At 44.6% G+C, this 27,696-nt stretch overlaps 1 protein-coding gene across 1 annotated transcript; it reads right to left on the bottom strand. All coding sequences in view use genetic code 11, as the record gives it.

Moving 5' to 3' along the window:
* Window positions 1–9,152: 9,152 nt before the first annotated feature.
* EGR_06182 (Protocadherin-1) lies at window positions 9,153–26,644 on the bottom strand (the record flags this gene model as incomplete). The annotated part of the gene is made up of 8 exons (XM_024495431.1): window positions 9,153–9,547; window positions 10,635–10,911; window positions 12,770–12,864; window positions 16,646–16,931; window positions 18,018–18,107; window positions 18,778–19,149; window positions 20,882–21,143; window positions 24,315–26,644. The coding sequence occupies 8 exons, from the start codon at window positions 26,642–26,644 to the stop codon at window positions 9,153–9,155; spliced, it is 4,107 nt and encodes a 1,368-aa protein (XP_024350159.1).
* Window positions 26,645–27,696: the final 1,052 nt, after the last annotated feature.

The raw sequence follows: 27,696 nt of genomic DNA on the forward strand, positions 1-27,696 counted from the left end.
ACGCTGTCCAATCTTTGACACCATCTCCACCTCCAAATGGATTAGTTTTTGATAATGTTGGTCTAATGGGGGAGACAAGACACAGAATCGCCGACCATTAAAAAGTAGCACTTCCCCCCAATGCTAATTTTATTTTTCTCTTCTGCCCTGTTTTGCAGTTGAATAGGTGCAGACAATCCAAGGAGTAATTACCACCGGCAAGGAAGCGTAACCAGTGAAAATGCAGGAGATGCTCAGTTGTAGATCTTTTGATCTTTTTATCCTTCTAAGCTATTCTACTCTTGGCATGACAGACGGAGAGAAAGGATTCTTGCCCATGCCAATAAAAATGACCGACATTTCTTACCTCTGATGTGCTCCTCCTAATGCATACCTCTTCCGCATTCCTGACCAAGGGGAAAAAAATTTCATTGCCAATCTCTGAACGCATCTTTTCACATAGGATTATGCACCAGAATAAAGGAGGCAAAAGTCTCCACCACCAGCAGTAGTCTGAGGCACTTTGGTACTGCCTGTTTTTTATCACCCCGATTAGACCATACCAGAGGTGGCTCGAGTATTTAGGCATCGCTGACAGTGGGAGGAGGTAGTGTTGTCCTTTCAGAAATTGACTCACTATTGGATCATTACCTCAGTAAGGGTAATTTGCCCTTTTAAAATGGGAAAGTAGTCTTCTTATCATCTGCAGCCTGGTAGAAGCTGGAATTTTCCTCTCTCAGACAGAGTGGAATGATTTATCTCAAACTTACCTGATAAAACGCAATAGTTCTCCCTTCTTCTAGGCGATATTTATAGAAGAAAAATAGGGTAAACTTCAAGTTTACAGGAAGACATGCTGATTGATGCATGGATAGAGGGAGGGAGAGAGAGAAAAGAGAAAAGATCGCCCTCATCCAGTTAGATAACGGATTTTCGAGGACTGACAGCAAGTAGCTGTTGCCTCAAAGACTGCCCCTATAAAACTCCTTCAAATTAACCTCCTTTTTTTCCGGGCCAGTTCCAAAATGCGCCTTTTATGTGGCAATCATTGCAAATTCATTTATTCATTCCCGAATCCCATTTGTCTGCGATGTTGGACCCCTAGAAGGCGGGAGAAAAAAGTCAGACCTTGCCACCTGCGTTAGGATAAACAGGACTGCAATCAATCATCCCCTTCCTAACGAGACGTAAACTAACTGCTAACTGTCATTTTAGAATGAGTTTTTGTCTCTGGAGGTCAAGAAAATGTAGACCTAGCCACCTCCATCTCTTATCTTTCCATCCACCTACCTATCTCGCTATCTATCGCTCGCTTGACGAGCGATGTGATACCACATCCATCTCTCATCACGGGTAACGAGTCGGTCAGCAAACACTGCAACTACGGTCTAGCTAGATACTGACCATCAAGGAGATGCGGAACAACGAATTTGATGGTCTTTTAGGGCTCCATGTACCTGCACGCCGATAACTAGCCCCTCCTTCCTCCATTCCTGCCTCATTTCCCTTTCAGGCATGACCCAGAGAGCTACATCACCCTCTTACCTTGACTCCTACATAAAATTATAAAAGGCCTAACGTCTTTACACCCAATTCAATTTCTTTAGGCATCATTAAATCTACCTACCAAGAGTTTGCTGACCCTCTTTCCACCAATTTTTTTTTCTGTCTACACATATCGCCGGCCCTACCTTTAAAAGAGAGGGTATATACGTACAATTAAACTCCAAGATAGGGGTTATATTTCTCACTTAAGCTCCCCATTTCTTTCTCTCCCTCCCCCCCTACATCTCGCTTTCTTTAAGACTCCCCACCCTTGGGAGTGGGTGGAGATCATACCGACAAGTGGATCAAAAATCGGTCCGAATATGACTTATTTATTGGACACGGAGAAAATGGCTCCTCTGGGAGTATTAAGGCGTACCGCCCTTTCTGCAGGTGAAAATGGGATCCCTTTAAACACCTATAAGCTTGAATTCTCCTTTTGTTTGAAGAATAAAACCAACTGTAAGGAGCTCCAATAAACCAGCAGACACTGACCTTAGTCACACACATGTGATGAGCAGTTATTGTCGGTTTATCACAACCTCTGTTGGTATTAAAATTAGGCGGAATGAACCGAATGTCAAATGTCTGTGGTGTCGGGAGGATACAGGCAACCCTAACGGCGGTGCTGAAGAGACTTTCTCACTGCGGGTGCTGGCATCTTTACATTCCTTACTTCCTTTCGGATCCTACTTGCAGATATGTGTCAGGACATAACGCGGATTGGCTAATAAGGTCTTGCAAAAAAATAGCTGACAGATGAAAAATTATCTTCCTATTGTTGTAGCAGCCCGCTCCTTTTCTCCTTCGTACTTGGCGCGTCCTTTTATCACTCCACTGGGTGGCTCCTCACCCAGGAGATATGCGGTGCTGTTCAAGGTTGGCCAGGCCTCCGCGACGAGGGCATTTCATGCGCCATCTACTACTTGAAGGAAGAGATAAAATTTAAGACATTTAACACCCCTCCCCCTTGCCATCCAGTTCCCAATTTAGGGCTGGCTACTCGCCTGTCTAAAAGTAAACTGCCCCAGTTTTTAGATGTAGTTGAAACCGTTGACAAGTTGGTCTAGACTAAACCACCGCAGGGTGGCTGCCAAGCCTCGAGGTGGCTTTAATAGCCCGTCTATTATGAGCCTTCAAAGTCCATGTTTTATTGAATGTGCGCCGTAAAAATTCCATGGCGTCGATTTCACAACCCTCCTTCATTCCTATTGGTCGAAGAGAACTACAAAAAGACATCAAAAGGCGTCAGAAAACCTTAAAGAAATGGCTTTAAAATTGGCAAAAATTATTTAAAATTAGTCAATTATTATTAAATAAATAAATCTTGCTGCTTTTTTTCCTCGTTTGCTGAGTCATTCACTATTACCCCCTCTATCACGGTGCCTAGAGTCGTCGGTGCGAACTGGGCAAAAAGAACTTCCGTTGTCCATTAGTTCTGGTCTACCTGCCTGCCTATTCTACTGCCTCGCCTAAGTAAACAAATAAATAAGGTTCAAATTGCCCACGCGAAATGGAATTTTCGAGGTGAGTCTTTGTATGATGCGGCATCGTCTTTGATTTTAAAAGGGTGTTACCTTTCCCTTCCTCCCCTCCCCCCTCATCACCACTCTTCTCAACTTTGTATGGATGGAGGTATGAAATATTAGCGTTGGAAGCCTTTAGGGCGCGCATTCACATCGCAATCATCCCCCCTCCTACTCCTGAATGGCCTTTCCAGCTGAGCCAATTTAAAAGACTTCGGCAAGAGACAATCCATCAAAGTGTCTTGAAACTGAACCACTCTAAATTTGGCAATAAAAACGAGGGAAGGGGGCAAGCTTTTGCGCCTGCAAATAAAGTTGAGAGTAAAATTACATCTTCTCGATTAGTTATGCAAAAAACAAGTGGAACAGCTAAAGGTAGGAAATATTAGACTAGCGCCCTGTAAAAAGAAATGCTGGCGGAGGGAAAGGGAGGGGGAAGCATTTTAACAGCGTTTTTTTTCCTCCATTGTAGCTGAAAAGAAAATGTCAACAGCTAAACAGAAGGCTGGTAAATAAGTTTGTAGAGGCCTCGTTGACCTGTTCTATCTGTTGAAGTAATTAGTGGTACATGTCTTGACCCTTTTCCAAGGAGGTACTTTTATGGGACACCTTGTATCTGGAAGTCGAGGGAAAAGTAAGATAAAACCGAACTTAAGCCATCACCACTTCTAGTTTCCTTTCGTTCGTCGGCTTTTGCTTCTCATGTGATCATGTTACTGCCTAATGCCAACGGCAAAAAGGGATAATTACTTGGGGAATAGGAATAGTAAAAATGAGGATGAGACGGGAGCACCTCCCCTCCCCTCCATCTCTCTATCTTGCCATCAGTCTCTCCACGCTTTTTAGCTAGCCACCCATCCACCCCTTATTTTTCTGCCCAACACAAAGACGTTTCTCTTCACAAGTCAGCAAACTGTCGAGGACACATTTATGCCACTTTGTCATGAAAGAGGAGGTGGAAAAGGGCAACAACTTGATAGGCCTTTCAAATTTCCATCATCCCTTGTCAATGCCTGGCCCGTGCGTGAACCTCATGGCGCCATAAGATGATGCTCCTCTCAACGATTTGTTTCAGCCCTCACAATACAACTAAAGACGTCTCTTAACATAACTTATGGCAAGGAATTAGAGAATCTTCCGGGTTGTGGTACAGCAGCTCTCTTTGGGTGATTTTATAACCACCACATTCACCCAGCATGAGAACCCTCTTTAACGTTTGGGAAGAGGTTAATTCGGCTCAAGAAGCATGCAAGGTCGATTCACATTCATCAGGTTCATTTGACCACGATTTTATGATATAAGAGAGCACAGGAGAGACTACCGAACCGACTGGCCGGTTTATTTTAGAGCTAGGTCTATTAAAAATAGTATAAGCCTTTTTGTTTACCCTAGATGATTTCGCCCATCCTCTTTAATTTATGGCGAAGTATGTGCGATCACACTTTCCAGGTAACAGATCTTGCAGCAGTAAAGTCCGCCTAAAGGCCAATTTCAGGCTAACTTTGGTGACCCACTAAACGGTTTGCAACTGATGCTTTCAGCTATAGCATCACCTGGTATCTGGTTCAGGAAGAAGAATCAGCCTTGACCCTAAAGTGTCATCGAAACTTTCATCTCTCCACCTAGGGCCTTTCCAAAGCCACTTTCCTTTGCGAGGTCAAGGGGGACGTAAGACTCTGACGGGGGACTTATCTTCGCGAGTCAAGATGATGTGGTCCCTGGGAGATTTTAAACTCACCCAAGTGTAACTTTAAGGGCCTGATTGAGAGACAGATTCCCTTTGCTTAATAAGTGATTTTCACTAAGTGGTTATATTCAATAGACAGGGTATTATTTACCCCATTCGAGGGTCTGTAGGTACCCATATATCTTATCCTATACTATTCCCAAAATGTGAAATTTTGTTGTGTATGCAGCATTTTCTTAAACGAAGATTAATCAGGTGGACTTTTGGGTTCCAAAATGCTTAAAAGCTTATGAGTAGTACAATGATACCCATTAGGAGCTTTATGGTTTAAAGAAAAAAGAATGTGCTTTGCTTAAAATAGTGACGATGTTACAGTTTTTGATTGGCATCAATTCGAATGTTCAAAGAAGAGGAAAGAATGTCAGGAGAGACAAAATCTCTGTCAGTTCGGTTTTCTCACCACAGAGTTGAATTTCCATCTAATCAGATACGAACTTTGAAGTTCACCTTTGCATAGCATTCGATCACTTTGGAATGAAGAAGGAAAGTGGACTTAAGCCTGCTAGGTTCATAGCCCACTTTCATTTACCGTCTCCCCAGTGTCTCTACTGTCCCCATTTGATTGTTTGATGCTTCGGACCGAATGGGTGACAACAACTTGGAGCTAGGGGAGAGGGCATTCAAGAAATGCAGAAAAAGAAGATACGGACGTCACACTACCCCCCTTCTTTCAGTTCATCTGGATTAAAGCTCTGAAGGGAGTTAGAAAAGGTCATTCGCTGTCCCATTTTCTCCGACTAATTCATCTGTCTCGGCTGTTTCCGAAGAAGCGAGTATTCTTGCCCAACTGTGAACTGTGCCACCTTTAATGGATAGATTTCAGCCCTCTTTGTCGTCCGGACTTCGCCTGTTTGTCTACACACACGCGGAGCAAGCACAGTGTTGTAGGAAGAGGTGAGCCCTTTCCAAGTGCAGATTGTTGGTGTGGGTGTGAGTGGAATAATAGGGCCAGGCTGGGGTCGTTTTTACTCCCAGAAACTGATCTTCCAAACACGTCCATCACCTGTGCTTCCAAGACCTGGTGACGCATCAGTCTCCATCCTTAGTGATGAAGAGAAGAGAGTCCATTAGATTTTAGGTCAGCACCTCTCTCTGAGCGATTTTCTACCACTGCCACCTTTAAATTTCTCCACCACCAAGACAACTAATTTGATGAAAGAGTTTCTGAATCCCTGAAACCGAGCTAATGTTGCATAAACCGAACAAGCTCAACTTCCTCGTCCATCAAGCTAAAGAGACATTTTATGCATAAGGATTCAAAATTACTAGAAAATAATGCAAAGCAAAATACGGAGGAGTATTCTGTCGAATCCTATTGAAATATTCATTGAAAAACTGCAGAATAACCTAGTTAGGTAGCGAAGCTGAGCAAAAAAATGCGCACAAGAAGAAGGCAAGAGTTTGATCATCCTTGGGATGATTTGCACAAAGCAGGGTGTAGAGAAGTCTAGGTTCCTTTCTCCAACCCCCCGAGCTACAGAAATAGGACTGCGATGGTTAATAAGATATCGTGGCCAGAGCATATTTAAGTGGCGGCTTTCCCTTGTATCCCCAGTCCTTCAAGAGACAGGTGGATTGGACTTGAGGGGACAGATAAGAGCTCTGATAGTAGAGCTAGACTAGGCGAAATGCAGTATCCATGCAGGCCTTTTCCATCTCCCCTGAGCTAAGTGTCACCACGACGGTGGAATTTGGGACGCCGACTCCTTCTCTGGGGTAGAAATGGATTTGCTTGTAGATGAGCACGTTTTTTGACTTCTCCAGCTGAGGAAGTAAAGAACAGGGTGGCATTCACAAAAGCTTCAAAAAAAGCTTGCCTTATAATGGAACATTTGCTTATTATCTGCAGACCAAAAGTTGATGCGGATAACTTACTTTACGGAGACCCGTAAAATAGCTAACCAAGAAAACTTGGTCGACTGATTGACAGCGGCCGAAACTTTTAATCTTCGATCATTAATTTAGAGGATTATTAGTGCCATCCTTAAGAAGGTGGTCCGAGGCGATTCGGATTGATTGGTGGAAATGACTCCTTGATAAAATGAGATTATCTTAAAGTAATCCAGATGAGGTAAAGATGAGATCACTTGAAGGGGCTTTGTACTTGTTCAAGGCGACCAGTTAAAAAATAAAGCACTCTTATCATGGAAAATGCTTCAAGGGTTCCAACTCTTCAAGTAGTCTGTAAAAATGTGGTGCGACAGTGGGCTCAGTGTTGGGAATAGGTAGACACCACTAGTGGACGGGTTAAGCTATGGACCCCAACAGAATTTTATCTCACTGGAAACCCTAAGAGTCATATTTGAAGCAATGTGCAAGCTGTGTGGCCTAGATTTACTAGAATCTCTCAATTTTACAGTCATTTTGTAGCCTTGGCGGTTGATGGAAACATCGTTTCTGCCAAATACACAGCTTAAATCAAGAATCAAAGTGTCATTAGTCGTCAGCTGTTTACAACTGAAAGTAAAATTCTAAAAAACGTTAACTTTACTTTTGTTGCTGCTTCCAACGCTGTGGCAGAGAAGGAATTCACCATTGGGCTGACCCTATCAATCCACTTATTATTCACACCACCAACGGCCAAGGCCACACTTGAAAGAGGCGCAGCTCTTTTACTTCTAATCGTGGAGAGTATGTTTGCCTTGTGAGGAGTGTGTATGTATCTAGTAGGTGAGGTGTAGTCAATAAAAGGCGTAGAAGAAAGACAAATTCGTCCTCGAGCTGAACTAAGACTAGTTAATTAGTAGAGAGAAGGTCCTGTACTCCTGTCTCCTTCTGTAGGAGGATCTCCTCCCACCCTTCTGTGGGATTGAGTGAGTGCTACAAAAGCATAGGTGGCCAGGCACTGTATTTTTCCCTTCATGACTTAAAGAAGCTAAATCTTCTTTAAAAGTGGAGTTAGCATTAGGCTTGCTTCCCTTTGATACTGAATTTCACACTTCAGTAGTATATGCCTTAATGACTAAGGCACTTTAAGGCTGCTTCTGGAGCAGTTTTACGGCTTTTATCACCAACAAAAAGCCACAAACCTTTATTTAATTACCCTTTTCTGACTTACTCAGGTGGGAGCAAATGTGTTAAAAGTGGGAAAGTATATTTGCTTAACTAATTAAATCCTTGCACTTAATGATCTCCCACTCAAAAATGTTATCGCGCTCTCAGTTTGAAATTAATGCGAGACATCGGCAGCCATTTGGATTCGCGCCATATCAGCGGTGGATTTCAAACGAATCTGGCTCAGCTAACCAAATTTTTAAACAAGTTAGATATGGAGGAGATCCTAATTTATAATTTATTTCAAGGGGAAGGGAGAGGTGGAGGAGATCGACGGGGTCATTACCTCACTACATCGTTGTGTAACGCCTGATATGCTAAGGCACAAATCCTTCTCACCAGTCTTCATCTTCATTTTTTTTCCTTTGTGAGAAGTTACTGAATTGGTAAGGTCACTTGGAAAAAGAGATATTTATTATCGTTTCCTTTACTTTTTTCAGGTCTCCGTCGTGTTTTTAGGGGTAATCCCATCCCTACTCCCATGAAATATTAACAAGCAGGCTAATTCAAACAAGAGTTGTCTCTTCTCTCATGCTACATGTCCTTCTGACTTTGATAATGAATTGTTTGTTCTGGGTGAGGGGAGGGGGATCAGACACTTCACCCTAATGCATCTACTCAATGGGGCATCTGGGTTTTTGGTAGAAAGACACGTATTTGAGGATTGACTCCGGCCCCCTGATACACCGGTAAGTTTTGCCTGATTTTTCGAATAGCCGCTTAAAAGCAGCTTAGAGTCAGAGAAGGATTTTTGGAACTGCTGCATACTTCCACTGAGTTAAGGCTGGTTTGGACTCTAAAAGGCGACAAAATGCGCCTTCCATTGATTTAATCTTCCCTTGTTCAAAACTCAACTCCAAGAGCCTCCAAGAGTAAACTATACGCTAGCAGAGTGTTCACAACACTTAGATGCTTGTGACGTGGACGCTAAAGCGGTGAAAGGAAGGAGGTAGGGACCGGAACCACTACTAACGGTATCCTATTTGACATATAAGCCTGCGGTCTTTAATAATGGTGTCGGAACTGAATCGGCTATAGGTGTACAAAATGGCATAAAATCTAAGCCTAACTGAATGTAAATCCGCCATGGTGGCACCGTAGGTCTTTTTTGGGGCGCAGAGGGTGAAACCTATTCTACCTGCTTTCCCACTTGACTCGAGTACTCCAGGGTTTGAGGCACTAGCACCGCAGACGGACACTGGATCCGTCAGACCTCCAAATCAACAAGAAAAGGAGGATTAGGTACATGAATTTATGCGTTTAGGTATATACAAAAATTCACATTTGAAATGACCTGTCAATCAAACAAAAGTGGCCTTGGGGAAAATGAGGGTCCTTGAGCGCGAGGCCGCTGAAGTATTGGAAGTCGTGGTAGTCAAGAGAGCTAATGGAGGGGTTGGTAAACCCTCGTTTCGCTCAACATCATCATCAGGGAAGGGATTCTTCATAAGTTCCAGACTGCCACTGCCACAATCTCCACCCTCACCTTCAGTAGCCGCGGTAGTTGTGGTACCGGCTGCGTAGTGCGACAAGCCGGGATGCGTGTTCTGATTCCGTGGCCATGAGGTGGTGACACTGGATTGGTAGCGAAGGTCCCAGACACCTGCCGGGTGATTTGTCTGATAGTAGGCTTCACAACTCGTTGTCGGTATGATTTTCCCACGGCTAGCGGCTGGATCCAGACATTGATAGTCGTCTGTGAAAGAGATAGACCTCTTTCAGGATCACCCTACTGGCCCGAGTTGCAGAAAACCTCCCAATTGCACATTATCGCATGAGAGATGGAAATGTATAAACTACTACTTGGCTCTGGGATGAAATGAGAGGGAATCAACTGTCCCCATGGTCAACTGAGACATCTCTGTGAATGGGACACCGGGGCCAGTGAGTGAGCAATCGCCAAATGTGCCATAGAAACCATCCCAAACCTTTAGGAGCATCACCTGTACTGTCACACAGACCGCTAACCCGTGAAAGTTCCCTACAAGCATGAAACCGGCCCAGATACAGGTCCGTATTGCCTTCGCTAAATTCCAGGCTTAGCATGCGACAGGTATAGAAACTTTTGCCTACCCTAACGCCATGGTGCCTTGTGTACAAAGTTCACCCTCCAATCTACATTTTGCAATCAGACTCTTTGTGTTGCAAAGGCCTTCTGAATGAACAGCCAAAGCTAAAGTAGGATTAATAAGATGAAGGACTGGCGAGAAATCCTACGGCACATTTATGGAACCATAAATCCGGGGCTAAACACCCATTTCTAGTCTAAACAACGACAATTGGTCACACACCTTAGTTGCGAGATGACGCACAAGGTGAGACTGCAGCTGCATCGGCAACATGTACAAATGGGGAGTAGGAAAGGAGGGTGTGGGGGTACAGATACATTCATTTATTATAAATTAGAGGAATGAATGCGCATACACGCACTCACGCACCCATGTTCAGCCTTTTTTCTGCCTTCTATTAGCACCTGCGGGAACAGCAGACTGAGAAGAGCTGGCGTGTTTACTTCTGTAAGCTAGGTGGGAACGCAGAATCTGGCTTTTTGATCATGGGTGAAGCCTCTCTCAGAGAGGTTATCTATAGCATGCCCCTCAACAACGACCTTTGCTAACTGGGTACCTGGCTGGCCACAACCTCCGCTTCTTCGTGTTGTATTTTAGCCCTCCGAAGCACTTCACCCTCCAAGAATACAATACTAACCATTTGCCTATTCTCTCTCACAAAATACTGGAGACGACCTCTCTAGACTAGCACAACGCATCGTTGGCCTCTCTTACCTTGTCCACAATGCGCCTGTTGTTGAATAGGTCCCACAACCGGTCTAGAGTTGATAAGTGATGTAGGGCCCAGGATGCCATAGCTGGTAGACTGTTGAATGGACTGTGAATGGGGATAGAGAATCTCATTCCCTAGTTGATAACCATCTCGATAAGGGGAGCAGTCGATCATAGCCTGAGGCACGGGTGAGAAGGGTATTGCGGGGAGAATGCGAGCTCCCTGATGAGGATCGACAAAGTGCCCCTCCAGTCGACCGGATGAGGCACTGCTGAGGTACTGAAATAAGCAGACAGGATTATTCATTAGATAGTAGATGTCTAAGCTTGAGGCTAAAAAGTTTTAACAATGACAAGTTTGACACTTGGACACTTTGAAACTAAATTTGGCCAATTTTGGCCGGCTCGGAGTTTGCAGCTTCCACGAAGAATCTGTTTTACAGGAGCGGAGAGTTAATTAGAATGCGAGATCTTTTTACCGGGTAGATGGATGGGAACAGGAGACAGAAATCTCTTCTCAAGCAGCAGCAGCAGAGGTCGACTTAATTGACTCCCACACCAGGGAAGTGAGTGTGCGCTAATTACTTTCCCACTTCGTTTGACGTAGCAAGAGGAAGTGTGAGAAGGACGTCATCCTCCCTGTCCCCTAGCTAATTTCTCCCCCAAAGTAGGAATAATGAGATGGGCGTTCTTTCCAAGGCAAATGGAAGGCCCCCACATTCTCGGCCTTACTTGTGAATGGGGGCAGATTTTTTTCTTATTCCAATGCTTCAAAAGGCGCCATCACGACTTGTGTATATGACCACACATGGACACACTTGTTTATTTTAAAGTCAATGCTTAAGTATAAACAGACACACGGCATGCATGTAGGCATCCACCATCTCCGAGAGCTAGTTCTGGCGCCTGCAAGCCAAATGAACGGGTCGAGATTCAACGATGCGGGTGGCGTGGCATTTATGCGTCATCCGTCTTCCATGGTGGTGGCGGCAATGATAGGGTGGGGGGGCCAAGATATTTGACACTATTACGATTGCCTTCTCTTTCTCTACCCTTCATTCTGCATTCTGTTGCCATCGCCACCCCCCACTATATCCGTAAACAGAGGCCCTCAAGGGTGTGAGGTTTAAGTGAAGTCACTAGGGTCGGCTCCGGAGGCCTCGCATTTGTGCACGCGTTAACGACTACTTCAAGCTCTACGCGTCGGTGAACTACTGATACCTGCAGCAGGGTGCGTGACAGCTACTCCAAGTAAATGCCATGAAGTGCCCAGTGCCGCCGTAGTTACCAACTACAACACCCTCGATTATCCCACGAGGACTACTAACTCACTAAATAGTCTAAGCCATGGACCAGTTACTATGCATAAGAGGTCTTCTCCACAGTCAATACCTGAACCTGAAGCCGTTATCATTGCTTGTACAATGCTGGCTAAAAGACCTTCCAGTCTATTGAGGGTGTTGCCCGAACGACGGGAAGAATATCAAATGACCATATATTGCCAGCGCCTCCAATTTCAACCCCTGACTAGACAGGTTGATACGTCTTTGGCTCCCATCCGTTGTTGAGACGATGAAGGGCTTGTGGAATTCTATAAGGTTGACCCTATACTTCCAGCTTCCACGATCCTCCATAGGGGGATAGTACTGTGACCCTTTTTAGTGCCTTGACTTGTAAACCCCTTAATTGACAAGTCTACTTAGAGCTAGAGAAAAGGACCACCTGAAAAGCAGATGTCGTAATTTTTAAGGCCAAGTTGTCGTGTTTATGTGAGGACACTGTTTACCCTTCTCCTTATCAGCACATTGTTTTCTTGTCCCACTATTTACTGCCATCCTGTTTGGGGGTCATAAAACCTGTCACACCTATAAACACACAGAGAGGATAGTGTTTACCTCTGTCGTTATGGCTCAAAAAGAGATTAAGAATTTAAAAATATCCAACTTCTTGGTTTGTGGTATTTAGTGATGGAAACACGATCGAAATTATGCAAGAATGGGGTCAGGCCGCAAAGGACCCGGCTATACCTACATGAGGTTGACGCCATATTAAATGATTTTGACACAAAAGAGCCAAAAGGTAGATTAACACCACAGCAACGGCACAAAAGTATATGTGCAGCTTGTAACGCGACGTACCTCTTCCGATCGGCACGGAACGGATCTTGGAATCTCTGATTCGCCTAGCTGTCCCCCAATTGGCGCCTGCTTTATTTTTTCGGTGGTTTTATTACCTAGACGGGGAAAAAGTGGGATAAAAGTGACTGAAGGGGCTCGAAGGAATGCGCGTGATCGCCACAAACCCAGGCAGAGACGATTTATGCGTCCTTAAAAGATGCCTCGACAACAGCTGACTTGGACAAATTCCAAGTGCTTTCGCTGTATTTACGCAAAAATGGGTAATCGTCAAGGCAAAACCGCATTTCACCTCCCCAATTATTTTTTTTGCAGAACTTGCCTCAATTTGTAGGGATTTTATCAACTCAAGCGACTGCTTGATGTGCATCTGAGGATTAATTGTATGTTGGTGACTTTAAGTCAAACCAGTACTTTGGAGTCTATAAAGGTCAAGCCTCCTAAGCCAGCGAGAACAACCTGCAGAAAGCTTAGTAGACATTTAAGTGAAGACGTTTTTAGCTTTGAAGGACTGTTACGCTGTGGTTGAGGAACATATGGCTTAAAATTCAATGTCTGAAATAATGTTTGCGGTCTTTGCTAATAACCTTTGCTGAGAGGAGACCTTTGTAAATGACAGCACGACGTTGGATACAAGCCCTCACACTACCATTGTTGCCAATTGCCTTGATTAACGGTGTCCAGACTGTGCGTCGGTCACAAGTTCATGTTATACCGCTTCAGTAGTACGACAACTTTTCTTGCTAAAACTGGCTAGTTCAGAAGTCCCGACCTGACCTGAACACATCAATCACACCGAAAAGGTCCATATGCGAGTTCCGGTGGAGCATATTCTGATCATTAGATGGTAAGCAATTATTAGGCTACAATTATAATGACAGCAGGTGTTTAGCAAGGGAGGTAGGCAAACTGTCGGCTAGATATACCACCGACACCTCTCTTTCCTCGCTCTCTCCCTATTTCAAGCCTCCATTATGCGACAAAGTGTGTGTGTGTGTGCGATTATAATGCCATACTACTACCACCACCACCGCTGCCGCCACTCATGATAATGCGCCTCGATTAGCACGTTCGCGCGCTTAAACAAATAGGTAGAGGCGGAATGGACTGGAGCGGAGGGAGGTGGGGAAGGGGGCGGGGTGCGAGCAAGAGGAGTTAATCCATGCCTGAGTCAGGACTTGGTATGGCAATTATTGCCGGAAGTTGATGGAGCTTTTAACTACCCCCCTTTCTGCAGAGAGTGCGGGAGATAGATAGAGAGGGAGAGGGAGGGAGAGGTTGGGTAGGCAGATGACTTGCTCCAGCTGATCAATGCACGCGGGAATACTCGAGAAGACTAAAATTGTGTGGTATTAATCCACTCACAAAATACATATTTTGATTTCTCGTCATCTAGACACTCAACAACTGACAACAAATGGACTACTTCCCTGCTTCACAGACTTTTAGACCCCCTTTTTTAGGGCTCGCCCCGTGCTGATGGTGTGAACTAGCCGGTTATTGCCCATTTAATTGCACCACTGATTTGCAAGTCAGATTAGAAGGGAATAAAGACTACTTAGGTGTCCAATATTGAAAGGTATTAAGTGCTTTACTTAAGAACAACCACCATGAGAAAAAACGAGATAGAATAAATTGCATTTATCGAAGGAGAAAGTGGACTGCAAATGCCTACTGGCTTGTCTTTTTCTACTTCTTCCCTTTTTTGGGGAGAAGTGAAACATCAACAACGGAGGACGTTGGCTTACCGTCAGCATTAATTATTCCTAACTAACTCAGTCGGAAGGGAGGAGTGGAGATGTGGGGTGGTTGCAGGGAACGATTTTGAGCAGCCTTTGCCTTTCCTTCACGCACGATAAAGATCACAAAACTTGAGTTTAAATACGCAGTAAGGAGGAAGAGGATAAGCCCTCCATTGGTTTAAAAAAGGTTTGCAAGTCACTTTTTAATTCTTGAAGGTTACACTTTTGAAATAGCTTTATATGAGACAGAAATGGATTGACGACTTTTCGAGGAGGACTCGGGGATGCCGCATCGGTGGTGGCGGTGGGCGGATCCCGTTTGGGTGGAGGCCAACCGTGATAACTTGGGTTTGATGCTACACTTTGTTGGTGAGTCGGTGTTTGGGACATGCTAGAGTATAATCGAACTGCCGCCTGTTTTTGGTCAATCGTCACCTTCCAGTCCTAAACAATAACTACTAACGGGGTGAGATGGAGCTCCACTGAAAGGTCGCCCATAGATCTCAAACCTATGTACGAATTTGAGGATGCAAGACTTCCCTTTTCTTACTTTGATCTTAGGTACATATCACTGCCAAAAGCGAACGACGTAAGACGTACAGACCCCGCACACTGTGGAAATGGAATATATCTAGCCTCGGATAACATCTCTATATCTAAGTGGATTCCTTCCTGATGCTGGTACCCTGTCGGAAGAGACGAGACTCAGCATGGCCGACCAGATCTACAATGTTTCTCTCCATTCTAGTTCATGATTATCTTACGCCCTGTCTTGTGGACGGTTAGGCCCAGACAACCCAAAGAATGACCACTGCCGTCACAGAGGGGTAGAAGAATGGGAATATGCTAAGTAACGAGGCAGTATTTACTTTACTACAAGGGCTCTTCATTTTCTCCTGCTTATACTTTTTCTTAACGACATAGTGGGTAAGTGCTGCCTTACAGCTGCCTCCCAGTGCTGTTCGTTTGTTTATAATAAATCTACAATGCCCATAAAGTGGAAAGATTCAAGGCAAATCGACCGGGAAGGGTGGCTCTCTCCGTACATACGTACTGCTTTTACTTACTCCAAAGTGAGACGACTTAGTTAGGTTAACCGAACTGTCGTCAACGCTACTGAGATCTCCCTACGTATCGCAACAAAACATCGGCTTGTCAAAAAAGGGACAATTATTTCCACCCCTCTGTTCAGCCATAACTCCAGTCACTTTTTAAAATGCAGCAACCAAAAATGCGCGCCAACTTAGTGAGGACGAGACACAAGCGGCTGTGAATTTTCCGCCATTCTGACTAGAAGAGAGGAGGAGGGAGGCTTCCTCACCGTACTATTTATGAGGCAGCATACTCACGCAAGCCCGCGCGGGTGGGCTACGCCTTTGTTTCGGGATGTGCGACGAATGGAACTTTTCTTAGGGCAACTACTTTAAGGTGCGAGCATTCAAAGGAAAAGAAATCTCCCATGTCTCCAACTTGGATAGGAAATTAGGAGTCAAAAGCAAATCATGGTATTTTGCCAATCACTACATGGATGAAGATGCTTGTTAGAAAACTACCTGTTCTTCAAGTTGTCTTCTCCGTCGAAAAAAGCGACCTAGGACAAATGGCACGCTATGTAAATATGCTAAACCTGGCTCTTTGTCAACATTCTTGACAGGTTTTTTCGAAAGCAAATCTTATCTCGTATTTTCTGGTTTGTTTACATTCCTGTAAGCCCTCAAACTGGGCTTAAAAATATGTAGATTTTGCCTTAACCTCTGTAAAGTATTTCCTGATTTAACTAAACAAGACCAAATCAGAAGAAATAAATTGCAGACTCCTTGCTTGTTGAAAGATTAAAAGGGCTTCCTTAGAAGTTCCTAGTTATTTGAACTAAATAAATCCACGAAATCTAGTTTTATTCTCTCACACATAATTTGCTTAGATCACGCAAAAGTGGAATAGCATGAAGGTCGCTGAAGTCATTCTTAGTAGGGTACTCAAATCAGTTCTCAACACCAAACGCTATCATGTGTAAATCCGGTTTTAAACCATTTGCTGACTTTATCCTTCTTGTTTTTAAATCCAACTCTAATGTACACTACCTGCTTGTTTGGATGCGGGTTGACAAGATCCTTTTCAACGGCAAATCCGAACTTACCCTTCCTCGAAATGCAGATGGAACAGGAGGCGAAGGCACCAGCACTGCCGCCACCACCTCGCATAAGGAAGACAATTAGCAGAGCGACAAGAACAACCACAGCGAAGAAGACAGTGAGACCGATTATGACTTGCTCCACAAGGGAGTTACGACCCCACCCGAGGCGCCTGTCCTTATCGCTGCCACCGAAAACGTCCAAGTGGTCCGCGTAGCCTACTGGTGGCAGTCCGGCGCCACCGCTAGCACCTCCGTTTGCCCCTCCGCTGTGCTCTGATGCAACGCGCAGCTGTACCAAATAAAAAATGCACCACAATGATCAGGTTAAGGTGCGATTTTAGTTATCTCTTCTTAGTGCCCTTAGGCATCATCCCGATACCGGGCCAAAACATTTGTTATCGTTACCTTACAAGCTTGTATTGTGCCAAAGGATGCAGACCACTGCTATTTCCTCCTTGTATGTTGGCTAAGCACCTCTAAAAAGATGATAGTGTCTATTACACGGAAATAATGCACTCCAAAAAGGCAACTTTTTTGTCCTGAGAATATCGGCCAAGTTCCATCACACCGATGCCTGGTATGAACTGCCTTAAGAACAAATAACACCGAACTTTGGCAGCAGAGTATGCACACCCTAAAAAATGTATCCACCAGTTTCTGTTCTGTGCGATGTGCCTGCATTTATAGGGGAGGGAGCTAAAATCTACTTATGAGAAGGGATAGAAGGAGAGGAAATTTTGCTATACTTTATCTCCCCAGCTCCATCCCATGCTCCTCCTCCTACTCCGCTTGCTCCCGCTGCTGCTAGAAACACCTTTTTGTTAAGATGCACGAAAAGCAGGGCTAAACCTTTGCCTACCCTTACAGTAAACTTTGCTTCCTGTCTTTTTTGGCCATGTTTAACAGGCGTTTGCTTACCCGTGAAGTTTAACTTAGTTTAGTCACGCACCTCAAGGGAGGGGAAAAACAAAAAAAAGGTGAAAAAAGGAGGCAAAAGTGAATACAAATATGCATGAACTTGCTCCTTCTCCTAGGTGGTGTGGTGTGGAGATAGCATCAGGCACTTTTAAAAAGTCAGGCAAATAAGTTTCGCGTAAAGAATTTTTTTTCTTTAGACGTGGTGGGAGGGGGTGGAGGGAACAGGGGTCGTTTGGTTTGGGTATAACAAATCCACCATTTTCCTCGGCCTACTGACACTGACTGCATATGCTAATAAGACTGGTGAGTTATGCAAAATAATCACTTGGCAACATATTCTCATGACTTTCCGCACCTCTTGTTGGCGGCTGACTGTCTCTTGTCAACCTCATCTGTTGCGGTACACAAATGCAAAAGAATGATGTACTCATTGGGCCGCATAAATTATAACCACTACCTTTGCCTCATGACACGATCTAGTCAGAATCTCCTGATCCTCTTCTGAGTTGAGAAAGAAGATAGAGAGATGGAAAGCAAGCAATACTTCCTATTCAGAGGAAGCAGAAGTCTATTTGACTGCTTTCCACGGCAAAGAAGTGTGGTTGGGTGTTCCATTTAGCTTCCCCACTTGCCTTTATGTATCTAGAGGTTGCGTGAGAACCACTACCTCCTATTTGCCCTAACAGATTTGAACCCTAAGCAGCTGCAAATTTAGATTTTACTTCTATTTTGGCCTCTAGAAACACACAAGATAGCTTCGACCACTTTCCTTTTAATCTCTGCTTTACTTTGGAGCTATCTATCTCGGAAGTGACTTGCCAAATTCGGAGGGTATGGCAGGAATGAAATCTCTCCCCTCCTGTCCCCCTCCTAAAGTGCAGAATGAGGCTGCGTGGAAGGTACCCCGTGTGGAGTCATGCGTTTTCATTTTCCGACTCATTCATTGGTCACAATTTACTCTGAAGAAGAATTCCTCCTACACCTTCAATGTATATTATCTGGAGTGATTTGATCTCGCTCGTGGTTGTTATTTGGCCTTGGGAAAGTGAAAGAGGTTGCATCTGCAGTCCACTACTTATGAAAAGCATGGTTTATTTGGGAATAACTAATGACAAGCTCTCGACAATCTTGAGCATGGACGAGCTACTACACACAATACTTGTATTCATAGGTGAGGATAATAATGGATCATGCCTGCAATCCTGCGATCCACTCACCTGAATTTGGAGGTTGGGGAAGTAGGAGCACTGCTTCGGTGTTCCTGCGTCGCAAGCCTCCAGCTTGAGCACATAAGTGGGATGAGCAGGCACCTCGCTGGAGTCCTCCTTGATCAGGCCAGCGCCTGCAACATCGGAGTGCCATCCTCCTCTGCTTTCATCTTTTTTCATCCCGCTATTGGTGGTCGAAGCAGTGGCAGCAGCACTAGCTGAGGCGTAGATGGCTTTCTCAATGGTGCGTCGTGGAATCTGCCCATTCAGGTAGAGCAAACCCTCCACTGGAGCAACAAAGAAAATGCCTCCAGCATTTCCATCAACAATGGAGTATGTCACTTTGCCGTTTTCACCCTCGTCGGGATCTGTAGCGATTATCTAGTCAGGGAGTGAAAGAAAAATAGACCTAAAGTATTCAGGAGATGATTTAACAAGAATTTATCATTTTGCTTTATTGTGAAGTAGTGATGTGGATCATTGGCACGTTCGCCGGCAAGGTCTCATGGGAAAATCAACCAATAATGGACAGGTATGTTTCTAAAACCCCAATAGTGCCATTATTATCGGACCGAAAATATTCTATCCTAATTTTTTGTTCTAAACATGACCGGCACGTCCGCAACAGGCTGTGAGGTGACTGATGGTTAGCAGAATCTGGTAGTGAACATGTGTCACATATATGTGACCCTGGTAGTGAACGTGCCAGTTTATAGAATTTTTTCTCCAAACGGAATCTGTTTGTCATTCTATGAAAAAACTAGACAAACATTAAACATTTTAAAGGTTGTGTTTGCTAGGCAGATGGTGCTTACAAGGCTTGGCTGGCTTCCAACGAACCTTCCTACTTTTCAGTACAAATCAGCTTTTAGGAATTTTTCACACGTTCCTGGCAAATTATTGCCACTTTTTATCTCTTTATCCTCCAAATTTAATTTGTATTTAAACACTTCGAATATAAATTCCTTTTAAAATCACTTTTTTGAACAACCATAGCCTAAATCCACCGACTGTTGGTTGTCCAAATGAGGGAGAAAGCCTTTTCCTTTCATTTGCTTCAAGTGAATAGACTGATTGCATCTAAATTAATTACTTCAGAGCTTTGTTTAGAACAAAATCCTTTGTGTAATAACGCTTTGTTTGCAGATCTTTTGTACTTTGATGTCAAAAGGGAAATGTTGTTTGAGTCTTCTAACAACATCACAGCGATAAAAGCAGGCAATAAGAGGGGGAGAGAGAGACAGCAAGGCATAAAAAAAGGCCAATTTTTTTTACTTCTTTGTCTATAAATCGCACAAAGATAAGTTAAATATTCGGAGATTTATAAAATCTCCTCTTAGAATATTAAATTTGAAAGTTGCTGTCTGAAAATGACTTCAAGTGGGGAGTATTGGGGCTGCCAATTTTGGTGGCACCGACGAGTCCATACTCCACACCGGCCCTCGGTTATCTATCAAATGCAATGAATTTTTAAGTCGCGGACTACCGGTTTTTTATATTCACACGCAGCTGCACAGAATGCAAACAATGGCAGAACTCTACCCTTACAGGAAGTGGCTGTCAAGGAAAGAAGACCCTTATATTCTTGTCCGCAGATCAACACAATAACTGTACCTTAATTAGCCTTCCTTACTTCCTGTCCTGGACTAAGGCTTCTGACCATTAGGGGCAGTGGAGCATTAATGCAATCATCCGGAGGCTTATCAACAAATCAGTCAGTGAGGGTCGGCGGTCGGGTTAAAATCCACCCACGACATTCCGGAAATCCCTCTCTACGGTATACTTTAAGTCATACTGGAAGGTCCCTGGTAAGGAGCAATTCGCAACGCTCTGCTGGCAAACAATATAGGGTAAAGGTAAGACAGTTTCTCCATGAGAAGTGTTATTTAAAATTTATAAGACTTCCGCAGCCACAGGAGTTGGGAACGGCCCTTAAACTTTTTACCGCATACAGGCCTCTTCTGGATACCTTCTTGCCTCATTCTCACCCCCTCGTAAGACATCTGCTACCTGTCGAAAAAAATAAAATTCCCAGGATGTGAACCGGACTGCAGATGGAAAATATAGCTAGACTAATGAGCTCCAATGGAAGAAGGGGGGCGTTAGAACACACCTGCATCAGAGAACGACCCGGTGTGGCAGTTGGATCCAGGAGGATGAGATGACTTGTTGCATTTGGCTGTAGAAAGGTAGGACGGTTGTCGTTCTGATCACGCAGATTAACCACTACTGAGGTAGCCACCGTATGCACACGACTTTTAGGCGGCGTCCAACGTTGATTTAATGAGGCTTCTACTGAAGCCTCGGGCAGAAATCCATCACTTACAAACACTCGGAAAGTGTAGGTACTCTGTTTCTCACGATCCAAACGCTCCCTAAAGTGGAATAAAGGGTTTGTTCTTCGAAAACAATGTTAAAAAATTCGAGTGTTTTTTACTGTAAAATAGTTTTGTTACTCTGATGGTGTGGAGGAATCAAATACCACCTATTCGGGACCCTCTCACGAGCATGGAGGGGAATACACTCGCCCTTCAGTCAATAAGGTAAATGTGGAGCTTCGACAAGAAAGGGTAGAATGACGGGAAGGGTCGGAAGAAACAAAGAGGCTTTAAGAATTACCTTGATCAGATAATACTAGAAAGGAATATTTTACACCACACAAAATCCAGATAGTGCTACTTAGATGCTACTTGTAAACAAGTAGTATGTTATCTCGGCAAATAATTACGGCTTCTTATCGATGGTCCCTCATTTGATTAGCTTGACTTTAAAAAAACTGTAAATCTCCCTTGAAAAGGACTAATTTTTTGCGTTATTTATTGCCATGTAAAGTAATTCGGTCTTTACTTTGATAGCATGGAAGTAACTGTTCACGCCCTCCTCGGATGGCAATAAAGCCAGTTTATACCCTTAGGCCTTTGAACTTCTTCAGGGACAGATTAAGAGTTATGCAAGATTATATTCTCTAGTTATAGATTGCTGAAACCTCTCTAGACGTTTGTTACGACCACCACACCTCACAAGAGGTAGTGCACTACCTCAAAGTTCTACTGCTCAATAAAAGTCACAAAATTCAAATCTTCTCTAACCAAGAATGTCTTCCATCCCCTTTTTTACTAGCATAAACAATCAATCTGTTTACGCCGCGATTTTATGGTTCAAGCGGTAGTTATCATGTGGTTATAAGGACTACATCTTGCGGGTGTGTGTGACATTGGCAGCGAATCTATTGACAGTGTAGAATGTGACGTTGAAGTGGATTTTTCACTTCACGCCGATCTAAAAATCTATTTATGCATTCATCTTTTGTCGACTTTTATGCGGTAGGACGTCTGGTGGCGTCACTATGCAACATATATTGCCACCGCTATGGCTACTACCGCCACCGAAACAGATGTCGTTCTGGAATGGCTGCATGCCGATTTCACTGGGGCTGTTCACTGGTAATGGTGGCCAGGGCTGAAGACCCTCCCCCCAAACCTAACCCAACTGCTTGTACAGACGCCAGAATTGACAGAAGATAGGAAATGAAGGAAACGGGGGGTAGAACCGCGACCAGAAGCGGGGCATTTATCACTGCCACTGAGTTATCGAAGGTATTTTTTACCCACCAGAATGCCCTGCACGACACACGGCACGCCAACATTTGTTCCTGCATGTACACACCGCAGACAGGCGGTGGACGCTAGTAATTCGATTGTTGAGAGCCCACTAATTAACCGAGGTCGGACAGAGTCTGCCTACCTCCGCCTTTGATCTAATTATACAACCAGCCCGTCTTGGCATGTAATGAGCTCGGACACCATAACACGCCATGAAGACCTTGTAGTCCCTTCAAACCTTGACTTCCGCGATCGGACCAACTCCTCCGCCTCGAAAAAGGCTGAGCCGGGCTTTCACATCTCCATATCCCGCTATGTAGAGGTCAACATTTGCTTATTTACCAAGCAATTAGTCTCACAGTAGTGTTTTGAAGCCTTTGTTAAGCTGGTCAAACAATCGTGGAGATTATTCATCAGCACTGATGTGCTAAATTGTCATTCCTTACAAAGCGTAGTAAATAGAAAAATCGTTTATTCTGCTTACTAGCTACTCAGTGTTTACACTAGCGGTGACGCAGGAAGCTCAACAAATTAGAAATAATTGGCGAAAAGCGGGACACATGAGGGACAACTTGATGTTGCAGGAATGAATGATTTATCCGTCAATCTTTATCTCCATAGTAATGCGAGGAAAGGTCCATTTACTTAAACAGTCCAATCTCTATTTATCTATGTTCTTATGCCTTGCCAGGTTGGAGAGAGGAAGGGCGGAGGGAGAGAGTAGATTCGGGTGTAACATGAAAACCATTAAGCACACATCCACACCCCCGTCACCCAGTCCTCACCGAGAAATGCATTTTTCCTTGCTTATTAAGTGACTGGCATCGGAGGGGAGGAGGAATTACCCGCGGTTTTTACAGTGCATAAAAGGTATCCACTATTCTCTAGAGTTAGTCTAACTAAGCAACACCCTTGACTTAACCACCTCATAGGTAAGGTGTGATTGGCTGAGCCGCTTCTCAAAGGAAAAGAGGTGTCTGTTGTGTACAGAACTCAGAACCTTGGGTGAACACAAACGTTTTTGTGGAAAAAATGACTACCACACTACCTTTTGACTCTCTACTGAACGAATTGACAAAGGGATTGGAACAAGGTGAGAAATAGCGTCAAATGATAAGAATGCCCCTCGCGACTAGTGTCCGGTCCTAGGGAAGCTCGCATGAACCACGGAGGAGGACTACGGTCTGTATGACAAGCCTTCAGTAATGGCGTGTGACCCTTCACCTTCGACAGAGCTACGGTTAAACAAACCCTTAACCGATCGGAAGACACTTCGTGTGGAGTACAGACCTTTGGACCTCCTCCTGACAAGTCCAGGAGGGGCAACGTAAACGACAGAAGTTCCAGAGGATACCACCCTCCATTCACCTCGGAAGTGACTATAGTTGTGCAGATAATGGAGGCGCCAAGGAGGTGGCAAGATTATATTAGCCTTTTCTATCACCTATAAGACCGACCTAATCATGCAGTCAGTGCTAATCTCTTCTATACACATACTTAAGGCATAAATCGGGAGCTGCATTAGTGGTCGTGTTGACCACCACCCTCCTCCGACTGACCAAGTAACTATGATCGGTGGCTAAAATGCGAGGGGATTGGGATCTAGTGAAGTGTTTAAACCACATCTAATTAGGATGTATCGAGGTCAGTAGCCGAGTTCAAACCCTTCATAAAAGAATCGGAGGCAATACTGTTGCAAAAGCATGATTCATGAGTAGGACAACCTGTGCGGGTGGCTTGACGGTATTAAAATGACATCAAAATGAGGGAGGCATAAATTTCTATGATGCTAATTTTTCAGAACTCCAGTATTTTGACCTCTATGGTAGTAGGATGAAGCTCAGTTCATACCACCTATCCCACCAGCCTTCCTCCCTCTCTGTCTGTCTGGCTAATAATAACTCAATTTCGGAGGCAGCTCGGAAAACTTGTCAGTAAACTAACCTCGTGGTGATATTTCCTGAGTACTTGTCAATTCTAAAGACGGCAGCATCTGGTTCACTTCCCAAAGTGTATATAAGTCGATTGGTTGACGCTTGACCCGATCGACTGCCCAGGGCTCTGAAATTACCCAAATGTGGCCAACTGAATGCCTCATTTCCATCCATCGTCTCCTCATCGTCCGCATCCACTGCCGTGATCTGACCCACAAATCTCCCTGGGGATTCATTCTCGTCAAGTGAAAAGGAGTAGCCAGCCTCTGGAACCAACTGGTTGATAAATTGAGGTACATTGTCGTTCAGATTCTCTACATGCACCAACACCTCTACATTAGTTGACAGTGTTGGATCACCGTGATCCGAGGCAACTGCAATGAATTTGTGCCAACTTTTAGCTTCTCGGTCAAGTGGAACTACGGCGAATAGAGCACCAGTGTTCTGGTCAATCGAGAAATACGACACAGAGGATTGATCCCGAGGATCTGGCTCCAGATGGTATGAAATTCTTGAGTTTTCGCCAGCATCCACATCCCATGCGTGTACACCACTCTCGCCATCTTGACCGCGAACAGGTCGTTTGTCGTTCAACGGAAAAATGGCATCATCAACCTCGGCTTCTCCATCGTTTTCTTCAATGAAAAACTCGTAGAAGGGTTTATCAAACTTTGGAGCGTTGTCATTGACATCAATGGGGTTTATGCCCACATCCTGTTTGCTTACGTGACCTGCTGAGTCTCGGCAGACAATGGAGACCTCGAGACGTGGAGTTGTCTCCCTATCCAGACGTGCATTCGTCATGAGCGAATACTCCCCCTTTCCCGAAGTGGAAGGTGTGGAAGTAAGTTGGAAATAATCAGGAACACTTCCCTTGAGGTGGCATTCCACTGTATCAAGTCCGTCCATATCGGGATCAATGACTTCAACCAATGCTAAAAGTTGTTCACTGCTTCCACTCTCTTGAGCTGTAGTTTCAACAGTGTTGGCACTTCCTGCTGGTCGCTCTTTGGGTGGATGAACTGGGTACACTTGAATTCGTGGTGCTTCGTCATTTGTGTCGCTTATTTGAAGTTGGATTGTGGTTCGTCCAGTGAGTGCATAAGGCGGACTAGCGCCATCCACTGCCTCGACACCAAAGGCGATGAGAGTTGAGGATGGCAAATTCTGTTCTCCGTCAATTTTGTCCACATTTAACCGACGGAGGATCTTTAGTTGCCCACTGGGAGTAATTTCAAAGAAGTGTCGAATCACCTCAAGCATGGGTTGACCATTACTCTCAAACCTGTAGGTGAGTTCAGCGTTTGGTCCGCTATCCATATCCTTCGCGTGGAGTTGAAGCAAAGTTCTTCCAACTGGTGCATCTTCGGATAGGATGTCCACCTTGTAGACTGGTCTCTCAAACATCGGTGCATTGTCATTCACATCAGTCACATTTATCACTAATTTAAGCGAGCTCTGTTGAGGTGTCGGTGTCCCAGCATCCCTTGCCACCAAGTTGAGTCGAATTATCTCCTGCAACTGTTCCCTATCAATCAGAGTTTTTGTTCGCAAAGCCAGCTTTTGATCACTGGCCTGATGTGGGAGCAAAACACCAGGAATTCTTTGAGCTGCTGGGCTCTCGGAGTGCTTGATCAACTCGAACCAACCCAACTGGGATCCACTTTGCCGATGACCTCCACTCAAGCCACCGTTTAAGTCATCATCGACTGCTTGAAGGCTGTAAGTTATTTCACCGTTCAGCCCAACATCCTCATCCTCTGCCAGCGGTAGATAGAGAACCGTGCCCACGGGATCGCCATCCCGAAGAGATAGATGAAGTGTTGAGCTGTTCCACGAAGGTGCATTATCGTTAACGTCCATAATTTCAATCTTAATGTTGAAAATTTTATCACTGCTGGCAACGCGGAGGGAAACAATACAGTCCGAGGGAGGCGAATTGGAAGAAATTGCATCGTAGTCGTGGAATGTGGAACGGAAAGGTAGAATACGACCTGGATCCTCAATATGGAAGATGGGACGTGTTGAGGTGTCATGTTGGAGACCACCGGAAACCACACCCTTGGTTGGACAAATGGCTTCTCGATCCACTCGGCCAGAGACCACCAACTCCAGTCCGGATTGAGCGCGTTTGACAAAACTGAAACTCGATGCCCCTGGCGACTTCCTGTTTATAATCACCGGCAGAGCATCGGGGTTCAAGAGAAGGGAGGCGAGGTCTGAATTAGTCGCGACAACCTTTCCACTGGAAACCTCTTCTTCTAGTCGAAAGGTGAGTTCTGTCGCCAGGTTCAGGTGATGAAGGAGAGACAGAAGAATCCAAGCCACCAGGCAATCCATTTGTATAATTAGTGCGGTTCACAGATGGCTCATCCCACAATTCATCGGGGCGAAGATATCAATTCTGAGTGGGGGATATTAAAGAAGAAAATATTTGTATGTGAGAACCGAGAAATGCTATTGTGGCCAGACTTATGAATGGTGGTGTGGTTATGCTATTGTCTAGTTCCTTAAATAGGACGGCAGTGCCTGAATATCTCTCTCGCTGATGTTGTCAGGGGTGAATACCTCTGCCGTATGACCACCATACATCACTCCAAGATGAGTGAGCGGTGACGCCAAACTGAGAGAAATGGGAGGGTGGGGGATGAAGGAAAGGTGAGAGTGAGAGCGAGAGAGAAGATACTAGAATGTGAAACGCGCACTTGACATCGACAGTCGGTCAAAGCTACCAAAGGCGATGCCAGGTGCAGAAAGCGCTCTAGTCCAACAGACACACACAGAGGCAGGGGAGGTTGGATGACCGTTTACAACAGACCGGACCGACCGGCTATGCATGTGTGTATGTGCAGGTACACAACGAGGCGATCGAATTCTAAACAATTCTTAGTACCACGACGAGCTCTAAAGGCAACCGCTTTATGTGATTAGCGCCGGTTTACAGGTTCAAAGTCACCGGCCTCCCACTGGATTAGCACTGCGCTTAATGGCGATGGTTTACGATCTAGAGGGAGGGAATGAAGCGGGTGGGGCGAGCAAATACGAAATTATAAGTTATTCATAAATTGATTTGCTACATGTTTTGTCGTGCGATTATTGTCCACCTTCCAGTCCTCCGTGTTTATGGAGTATGTAGGGGAAGGTGGAGGGGGGGGGGGGGAGGAATAAAAAGCAACTGGAGATTTTATGGTGTACCCTAATTACAGACACACTTCCATCGCCTTGTTAGTTCCACAAATGATAAAAAAATGATTTGTAATTTTTCTTAAGAGATAATTTTACCCTCTTAGTCGCCTTTCCGATGGAGGTGTCTGATGACCTGGCATGGCTTTAGCTCTGTCAAGTGTTGTCAAGTAATGACTTTGTAAAACTTTGTCAGAACTGGCAAGGAC

The sequence above is a fragment of the Echinococcus granulosus genome, assembly GCF_000524195.1.
Source record: "Echinococcus granulosus chromosome Unknown EG_S00052, whole genome shotgun sequence".
In the NCBI taxonomy this organism is placed as follows: Eukaryota; Metazoa; Platyhelminthes; class Cestoda; order Cyclophyllidea; family Taeniidae; genus Echinococcus; species Echinococcus granulosus.